The 10,841-nt window shown below is 30.6% G+C and overlaps 1 protein-coding gene across 6 annotated transcripts in view; it reads right to left on the reverse strand.

The window, feature by feature from the left end:
- The window catches only part of LOC145245905 (sperm flagellar protein 2-like), a 259,599-nt gene that overhangs the window by 123,458 nt on the left and 125,300 nt on the right, over window positions 1–10,841 (reverse strand). For all 6 annotated transcript variants that reach the window (XM_080107644.1, XM_080107645.1, XM_080107641.1 and 3 more), the window contains 3 exons: window positions 9,918–9,992; window positions 8,066–8,174; window positions 2,996–3,031 (listed from right to left, as the gene is read on the reverse strand). In XM_080107644.1, coding sequence (XP_079963770.1) covers window positions 2,996–3,031; window positions 8,066–8,174; window positions 9,918–9,992 — 220 coding nt within the window. The remainder of the gene's footprint in view (window positions 1–2,995; window positions 3,032–8,065; window positions 8,175–9,917; window positions 9,993–10,841) is intronic.

Here is a 10,841-nt window from a genome sequence, read left to right on the forward strand (position 1 = left end):
CGCCGACACTCAAAGTGTATAAGCATTTTGACCCTTCCCTTTACTTAAAAATTCACCAAAAATCAGGAAATTAACCAATTTTAATAAAAATTTCAGAATTTATCACATAATGATCGCAGAATATAATAAAAGTTAAATTGAAATATACTGAAATTAAACATCACAATAATGGTGCAACATATTGTGAAATTAGAAAAATAAAAAATAAAAAAAAACTTTGTTTTAGCATGTTAAAAGTATTTAGGTTGGTAGATAATTAAATTCTACTGTATTGGTATAAGTTTTTTTTTTTTTTTTTTTTTTGTTTCTTGCTTTTTACAATTTTCGACTAAATACTTCTAAATTAAGCCGGATTGCTTAGATCGTATTTTTACTTAACTCTTACTGAAAATGTTTTATTTTGTTTAAACAAAAAATACTTTTACTAAAGTTATGGTTTTCAGTAGTAAATAAAGAACGCAAGAATTTATTTTTGCTTTTTTTTATATAAATAAAGCATCGTAATTTGTAACAATAAAAAATAATTTTTACAGGAACATTCCAAAAAAAAGCCCCTAAAGTCCGTATTAATGAATTCGATATAACTCGAAGAAAAATAAATTTCTCACATACTATCAGGAAATTAAAGATTCCTATTTCAGTCACCTAAATTATTTAGGGTGAAATGAGTTTAGGAATTTATAGCCAAACCTAAATATTTTTTTTTTTTTGCTTAAAAAAATAGCACTAATACAGTAAGTCATGTAAAATTTGCATAGAATGCTCTGCTTTACGGTTGTTGTAAAAATGGAACGGAAATTTGAATTTCGTTCCCTTTTAAATTCGGTACATTTTTACATTACGTCCAACTCATCGTTCACATTCGATACGTCAACTTTTATAGCTTTTCGGGTATGCTGGCAAGGTTAGGGGTGTCTATTCCGAAAGCCGTTCTAACATGGGTAGATTGGTAGGTATGTCAGAAATTTCGTGAAAAATAGTGAATAATTCCACCCCGTCTTTCCAAGCTCCTCGAAAAATGTAACTCAAGCCCTAACTTTTTTTTCAATTAAAGGAGCAAGGACCAAGGTTTCATTAAAAAAAACAAAAAAAAACAAAAACAACGTGTTTTTTAAACCAAAAAAAAAAGGTTTTAAACTTCGGACTTTACAGGTAAATTTCTAAAAATACTGCTTTTTTTGTTTTAAATTTGAATATATTATTTATTGACCTTTTCTCTTCAATTTCTGATATATAACACTTTGGTGAGTAAATTAATTATTTACTTTTTAATAGACATTTCAAAATGGGAGGCGTGAATTATTCGACCCCCTGTCTTTCCAAGCTTATAACTACTCGAAAAATGTAATTCAAGCCCTAATTTTTTTTTCAATTAAAGGAGCAAGGACTAACGTTTCATTAAAAAAAAAAACAAAAGAAAAAACAACGTGGTTTAAAAAAAAACTTCGAGCTTTACAGGTAAATTTCTAAAAAACACTACTTTTTTTGTTTTAAATTTGAATATATTATTTATTGACCTTTTCTCTTCAATTTGTGATATATAAAACTTTGGTGTGTAAATTAATTATTTACTTTTTAATAGACACTTGAAAATGGGTGGGGCGTGAATGTAAAAAAAAAAACGTTTGTCTAAAATATTATATTCGGTTTATTGGAAAGAGCATAAAATTTCACATTGATCCTGAAAATATCGTAAAAATAGAATCAATAGAAATATTTTGATAGATTTTTAAAGTTTAAAAATTGAAAAATATTGAGTTCGTAAAATTCATTACTGTTTTTTAAAAAATAAAAAAAAATATTTCTATTACTTTTAAAACAACTTTAATAGTTTATTTTGGAAGTATAATCCATAAAGAAAATAAACAACCTACTTTTAAAAGAGAAATTACGAGTTTTTTTTTATATTTTATTCGCAGTTTCGTGATAGGGTTGTCAAAAATTCCTACAAAATTTCTGATACATCTACTAGATTGGAGTGTTTATTCGTTGTAAACGTACCCGACAACCTATAAATGTCGACATTTCCTGTGTGAATTGTAAGCTGGATTTATGTAAAAAATAACAAAAAGATATACCAAACTGACTTTTTCGTTTAAAAATGAAATTATTTCCCTTTCGTTATTAACTTTCTTCTTTTTTTTTTTTTTTTTAAATATTTTGTGTTTTATATACATAAAGTACAATTGTTTAATGTTACTGTTTTGATTATATTCGTTTGGGGGGGGGCACAATTAAAAAATCAAGAAAGATTAAAACGGAGTGAAATTTAAGTTTCCGTTCCATTTTTACAACAACTGTAAAACAGCGCATACTCAGCAAGTTTTATCGTAATTCATAAGCATAATGCTGAAACACTAAATCAACAGTTTTTTTTATTTTTCTGCATAATTAATGATGGAAGTATTTTTCTGTTTATTTTCTGAACATCTGCTAGGAAATGCTGATGGAGCTGCTCAGGTATTTTTTCATCATAGTGCGCTAATTTTGGTGCATTGGATTTCCACCCTAACTCCTGATCTTGTGTCTACCCTCCTAGATTGGTAAATAAAATAAGTTGCCTCAAATGATCTCAAACGTATCAGTTATACGTTCTTGACAACCAGTTCAACAGTGACTTCGTTGTTGTTGGGTCGAGATATGGTCCTGTTAAGTTCCAGGAGGTCAATCTTCTCAAACTTCACTTTCTTTGTAAGAAAAGATTAGTTTTCGCTAATCGCCTTAGCCGGCCCTACCAGTGACTGCTGGAATGTCACCTAAGCTGCTCAGGCATCTTTTTTATAGGACATAATGCGCTTATCCTAGTGAATTGGCTTTTTAACTAAATAACTTCTCTTATATCCAACCTTCTGGAGAAGTAAATGAAATAATTTGTATAAACTTGAAAGATAGTTTTGATAGGCTAAATCTTTAATTTATTCACACACACACACACACACACACACACACACACACACACACACACACACACACACACACACACACACATATATACCTTTCTTATTCTTTTCATTCTTCGGGCTGGCAGAATCTGCAAAATTCAAAAGACAAAGGAAACAAGAATGATACAAACTGTGCAAGTTGATGAACAACTTCAAACAAAACCTAAAGCAAAGGAATTTGAGAGATATTAGTCTAGATGCATCCAATCATCTCATTAATATACACACATACATACATACATACATACGTACATACATACATACATACGTACATATATATATATATATATATATATATATATATATATATATCCAATCATCGCATTAATATACATACATACATACGTACATACATACATACATACATATATATATATATATATATATATATATATATATATATACTTCATTTAATCACATAAATTAATATACGAAAATATAATTTTATGCATGAATTTTCAGTATTTACTTCAATAGTGCTCAATACATAGAGTCGAGCTAGGTGGTAAGTTATAAAAATAACTATGGGAATTAAGCTACACAGAATATTCCACGTTTCATACTCGTGAGAATTCGTCAGCCTTATGCTAACCACAACTTTTAGCATAAGCCTGACGAATTCTCACGAGAATGAAATGCGGAATATTCTGTGTAGTTTAATTGCCATATATATTTTTATAACTTACTATATATATTATTTGTTTTACATAAGCATTAATATGTGGCTACACATTCATGAGCATGTTTCGGTCAGCTAATTTCAAGTAACTAGAGATCTCTTCAGGTGCCCCTAATACAAAAGTTAAGTCCGTAATAACATTTTTACAAGAGTTTTAAGCACAAAATTTATCAGGATTTCATATTACGTGTTATTCTAATATAAAATAAAAGGTATTTTATATATGTGAAATAGAAAAAAAACATGAAAAAAGAGAGGAATATAAGTGTATATTAAAATAGAGAGTAAAAAATAATACATAGAGGAAAAGAAGAAAGAAGAAAGAAAAAAGTAAAAGGAAAGTAGTACGGTCTTGAGCACTCTTGCATTAACCTTGTTAAAACTGCTCTGCAAAAATCAAGACAACCAAATATAAAATGAGAACATCATATTGTGTTTTTTTTTCTTATGCATTGCAATTGTTTCATAACCATTTGGACAATTTTAAATATTATATCATTTAAAAATATTTCAAAATAGCTAATCTTCAGGCGGTAATATACACTATTTATACATATATGAATATGAATATAATCTCTGTTTTAAGAGAACAAGCAGTTGGACCTACCTCTCCAATACTCCTATATTTACTATTTATTTTTTATTTTTTCAATAGCCATCGAATTTAGTAATCTCCCCATTTTCATATTTCTACTTTTTAAATGATCTTTCAACCAATTACCTATTTTAATATTAATTTAATTTTTTGTATGTTTTTTAATAGTTGTTTTTCTTTCCAAATTCATTTATTTACTTGATTTATTTTCCAAGTATTAATCGACCCCTACAAATTCTAGCTTAAATTTAGATGCTCTGCTATTTCTTTTTCTATCTACGATAGTTTCATATAAACTTTGTTTACATATTACGATCTAGAAATTAATTTTGCTTAATATGTTATTCCTTTAAAAGGAACTGTAATTAAAGGGTTTATTTAAATGGTATTAATCAAAATTTATCTTTATCCCATACTGGTTATGTCGATAATTAAATTTTAAATTTATCTTTTCAATTCTTATTATTATCTAAGTAATTTATTTAATTTTATCTTCCTCTAAATTATCATTTGTAGTATCTTTACGTTCTAAGGAAGAAAACTCTTTTTTATCAATTTTTATCAATTTATCAGAATTCCATGCATTCATATTTAATATCTAGACTTTAGTATAGACACTTTCGTATAAACACTTTTGCTTCTTTTCATTGATGAAAGAATTACTTTCACTGAGACTTTCTTAAGATTTTTATTTTTGGTATAAAGATGATTCAAACTAGATAAAGAGAGACTAAAGTTCTATATGCTAATTATTTAGTTAACTTCTTAACTGGAATGGGTGACATGCGGACAGATGCTAGATCGGTGTGACATTTTGCACTTAGCGATTATCAAAGTTTTCTACATTATTCGATAACTGCCTTTCACAATTCATGGTAGACTCGCATTATTTGAAATCTCCGCTTCGGCTTCCACAGACAAACACATTTGAAGACCTTTGGTTTCTCTCAACTCAAAAAATACGACGTCATTTGTCATATCGACTCATACCTCTGTTTTGTCTAACTTCCCTAACCTCGGCTTAACTTACATGTCAGCCATCTTTGATTCAAACATGGGAATAGTTCTGTTTAGCATATCTTTGTTATTATGCTATGCACTCAATGTGACCCTTGTCAAAATCCACACTAGCTAACTTAATTATAATTAACCTAGGGTCCCTAATATGTAGCACAACAGACGTGTTGTATATATATATATATATATATATATATATATATATATATATATATATATATATATATATACTAGCAGAAGTACCCGTCGTTGACTGGGTTAAAAAAACAGCCTACAGAAAATGGACTGTGATTGATGAAAGTATGATAGGTCATGAAAAGGAGGGGGTTGTAAAGAGATAGGTTTTGATACTCAAAAATTTTACCCTAAGCAAAATATGATCAAAGTAAAGATAATTTTCGCGAAAATATATTTTTTTATATCAACTTTGTTTCCATTCGTAGCCAAGAGTGACCAACAAAATGATGTTTCCTTACAAAGAAAAAATGTTATATATATAATAATATAAATATACAAGAAATAAATGTTACCATAGTCAATAAAAGTTACTTTTATGGTAGAAAAGTTCATTGGTTTGTATTTTTAAGTAGTTTGTAAAAACAATTTTTCTTTTTAATTCACGAACCGGTTTAAATATAATCAAAATGGCAGCGACTTTGAAATGGAGAGCCCCGTTTACAATTTGAAGGAGGGGCACCTGAGCATTCTGTGTTAACAATTTAAGAGAGTTCCGTCAATGTAAGGAATATTTATAAACATATTTTAATGTTTTCCATTATTTTGTGCTTGAGGAATATTCGATTATGGCATGTGTAGTTTATATAAAAATTCATTTAAGTAGTTATCGCCTCAAATTTCGTTTTAATTTTGGTTCGCTGAAATTATTTCAAGTAAAGAGCATTAAAAACTATTTCAAAACAAAAAAAACATGAACAGAACTTTTATTGACTATGGTAACATTTATTTCTTGTATATTTATTTTTTCGGGTAGTCGTTTGTTGGCTTTTCTGCTAAACACTCTTACTAAATAATATCGACGAAATATCGAAAAACAAAGAAACAAAAACAGTTTTGAAAAATAATGAAGCTTTACTTACTTTAGTAAAATAATCCGAAACAGCAAAATAGGATAGTAAAAAAGTAAACACGTAATTACTTTAGTTTTTTAAAGTAAAGAATCGATATAAATATGAATAAGAAGAAAATGGCGCCCTTTTCAAGCAGAACAGCTTCATTTCAATTTTACAGTATTGAACGGTGTAGTATTGCGCCGTCGGATTCAGGGTTATATTATTGTAATGTAAAGAACACGCAGAAAGGGTTGTAATCAACTGAATTCCTTCTAGTACACTAACAAAAAAAGCTTAAACAGATATATAAATAAAAATAAAAAGGTTATGTAAATGTTTTTAAAAAAGACATGTAATCACGTGAGCAGGATTTTTTCCTTCTTTTGACACGATGACAAGTAACGTTCTTATTTTTTATTATTTATCTATTTATCTATTTTCGAAAGAGTGCCACGTGCAAGTGGAGAAGGAAAAAAACAGTTATGCAAAATTTGTGTCGAGAATTGTCTAAAGTTACGACTTTTTTTTTTTGGCTTTCACTTTAATAAGAGCGTGAATTTATGAGGTGAATTTATTCGACACAATATGATTCAACTCAAAAAATAAATAAAAGCTAACGTGAATTAAGATTAAAGTTAAGGTGTTATTGTGGATCCTCACCCCTTTTAAAAAAGCTTGTTAAACTTTGTGACATATTTACATTCTATGGAGGTCAAGCGCGAACGAACACCACAATAATTTTATCATACCATATTTCTTCAAACTGAAACATAATTATCAAAGTATACTTACGCAAATAGATATGAAAAGTCTTTATTAAAGTTTGTGCCATATCTCCATGGAGTACAGGCGCGAACACAGACTCCATATTTTTATTATACCATCCTATTTAAGTTGAAACATACTTATCAAAGTATTCTCATGTACATCTATATCAAAAACCCTTGTAAACGTTTTTTTTTTTTCATTATTTATTTCCATACTTTGAGGGTCAGGCGCGAATTTTTATGAACCACCGTTCTGCCAGATCAAACACACACATTCCTGATCCTCGATACATCTTCTATCGTTATATGTAACCAGTTTTTTAAAATAGTCAACCATATAGGAGCCTATTCGTGACCAGACACACACACACACACACACACACACACACAAACGTTCAGCTTTATATATATATATATATATATATATATATATATATATATATATATATATATATATATATATATATCATCTCCATCATCTTTCAGGACGCTTCACCACCAAATCTACCTGACTTCTCCAGTTCTCTCGATCTCGCATGACAGTTTGCAGGTCCCGAACACTTTCCAATCTTGTGTCCTTAGCAGATTATCAATGTAGGTCAGTCTTCTTCTACCACGGTTTGAGTATCCATCTGTTGGTATCCAGAGAACTAGCTTGCTGTCTTCCTCTTCACTGTGTCTCATGCAGTGATTGGCTACTCTCATCCTTCTCTGCTGTACTTTCAGTGATACTGGTGGTAGATCACCATAAAACTGTTGGTTTGTTGCATGGCTCCTCCATGTATTGAAGGCCATCCTGAGCATCCATGTGTAACAGCCATCCAGACGATGGAGATGAGAAGTGATATATATATATATATATATATATATATATATATATATATATATATATATATATATATATATAGCGTGTAAATGATGAAAATCACATTCTCGAATCAAACATTTTGTTTCCTGTCATTGCGATTAAATTAATAAAACAAAAAAATTTTTACTTTGTTTTGCTCCTTTGCCTTTTGTGGCTTTAACATTTGCGGCTTCTTTTTCCCTTTCTTTTTCCTCTTCTGCATCTCTTAAAATTTTTGCAGCAATTTCGTCAGCCGCCTGGGAAAATAAAGAAATAAATTCCATCTTATGCTTCCACTACAGAACATAAAATTAGACACTCATTGTTTTATGGTGATGGAAAAACATCGGATGCAGACCTTCATCTGTTCTGGAAAAAGTCAATCCAGAAACAAATCATTACTTCGTATTATTTGGATTCTTTGGACATCTGTTCTCATCTTGAGTGCTGTTCTCATAACCTCCGACCTTCTTCAAGAGTGGAAATCTTTCTGTCAAACTCAGGAATCTCCACAGAATTTAAAATGGAACCCTTTATTTAATCCACGAAGGTAGCATGTTCTCGTTCCATCAGTCATAACCAGGTAGAAGTCCAAAGTAATTTCAACTTCCAGAAGACTGTAACTTGCAACTGAATTTTCCTGAGTATTTTATTCATTACGTCACGATACACCTGAGGATGTCGAAGGTTACATCGACTGAAAGATTGTGAGAAAAATATTCAAAATGAGAGCAGTGATCCGAATAATCCAAATTATCAATCCCCATCATAAAAATTCAGAAACATAAAAACATATGTAATTTACTTTTTTCAAAGCTTTAGATTGCTATCTTCAAATTGTAAAATAGAAAAAGAAAACGACTTGTTCAATTTTTAGAGGAGGGATTCAGTTTGCTATGTAAGTTTAACATGAAAGGATTATCCTGCTATGTAAGTTTAACATGAAATGATTATCCTAGATATTCCAGCAGAATTATCTATCGGCCTCCACAATATTTCTTATGTAATTGTGCTGACATTTTTAAATAAACCACCAAATTTTCAGATTATATTTTACAGATATTTTCAAAATTGTTTTGTTCAGTTTATAAAAGGGGTGTTGCAATAGCTTTGATATAATAGGAGGGTAGATATTTACTTGCTGCCTACCACAACAAAATGTGACACAAGGTCGGATGGTGGGATGTTCAAGCCAGCACCTCCAAAGGTGGGGCCCTTTGGCCAAATAAAAATTGCCTGGACAGCCCATTGGCATTCTCCTAGAGAGGCGCCTCAGGCAGTAAGCGATAAACTTACTCCACTCAAAAGCAGAGTAGCAAGGCCTGGAAGGGTGAACCTCCTAGGTACTACTCAAGCAGTATACCTCAGTTCGACAGGTACTGGGTTAGTCAGGCTGATTGTCAAGAACAAATTCTTGATTGGCACTTTCTACTCAAGTTTCCAAGCAACCGAAACAGCAAAGAAACCAACCCTATACCATTAAAATAATGAAAGGGTAAATATTTATTTGCTACCCACCTGAGCAAGATGTGATACAAGGTTAGAAAGTGCAGATGTCCAGTCAACGTCCTCAAAGAAGGGACACTCTGATTGGACTTGAAGATGACCATGTTGTAGTCAGCTGGAAAGCAGCCAAGTGGAACAGCTTTGTCAATGAAATTTGCGGTTAGATTTAGACACACAGATAGTGGGGTAAATTGTTGATATTGGTTGGAGCTAGGCAGGTGCTTTCTGTGAAAGTTTGGCAAGGTGGAGCATAGATTGAAGCTCAGATGAGCACTTGCCATGAAATAATGATAGAACAGAGAAAGGCTCGTAACGTCTCTTTTGGGGAAAGAGGTTTCAGGGAGGAGAAAATGATATGACCTACAAAGTTTTGAAACATCTAGTACGATATTTTGCTTAAAATATACACAAATTTAAACTTTTTAATAACATTGTGTAATAAACAGTGCTTTTAAAACAGAAAATAGTACATTTTCTTTTAATTCTTGACTTACGGATATGGTCTCTGTTATTTCATTGATCACCTCTGCGATAGCTTTCTCTTCAGCAGCTTTTTCTTTTGCCTCTTTCTATAATAATAATAATAATAATAATAATAATAATAATAATAATAATAATAATAATCATAATGATGATCACTATGTGTCTGTAATTTTTACGATGTAAATCATTTTTCAAATCATAGTCAAAATAATAGGTGTTGCATAGGAGTCATATTTAGATGACGAATATTATATATTATATTGTTGAGTGTTCATATTGGAGACAGATATATCGTATACATTTTAATACAGAGACGATAGGGACATGTAATACACGATGAGAGGGGGATAGATAGAAGAGATACATTTTACAGTCTGTGAATCTTATAACATATTTCTTCTTAACACATGTTTTAGGAGAGGAGGGATCAGTCATTACTTATGATATCTGAGGGAGACACATTTTTTAATGATGGGGTTTAAACAATGTTCATTATCAAGATGAGTGTGGGAAACAAAGTTCATATAAATACAATTTCAGTTTACCTTTGTTTGTTGAGAATGACACAACACAAGACCCAGTTACAAAATGATGATGTTCCTTTATTTCTCCGACCGGTCAATGAAGACATCCAGAAATTCAAAGTCACTGTTGTGGATGACTATATATATATATGTATGCTAGTAGAATACCCAGTAGGGGTGTAAGCGATAAACAAAGCATTAGTTTGAACTACCCAGAGGCATCCACGTTTCATCCCTGGAGGGACTTGTTAGGATAAATGCACGGATTTCTTTTTACTGATTGTTTTTATATATCCATGTGGTATTTAGTCTAGCTAGTCAAACAATCAGATTTGTTGTTATTCTCTCCTACGAGATAGTATTTTTCTTAGTCAATGACTACGTTTCTCTCAAACAAAGGTCAGCCGAACC

This window comes from Euprymna scolopes, chromosome 23 (assembly GCF_053919585.1).
Source record: "Euprymna scolopes isolate OS-2025 chromosome 23, ASM5391958v1, whole genome shotgun sequence".
In the NCBI taxonomy this organism is placed as follows: Eukaryota; Metazoa; Mollusca; class Cephalopoda; order Sepiida; family Sepiolidae; genus Euprymna; species Euprymna scolopes.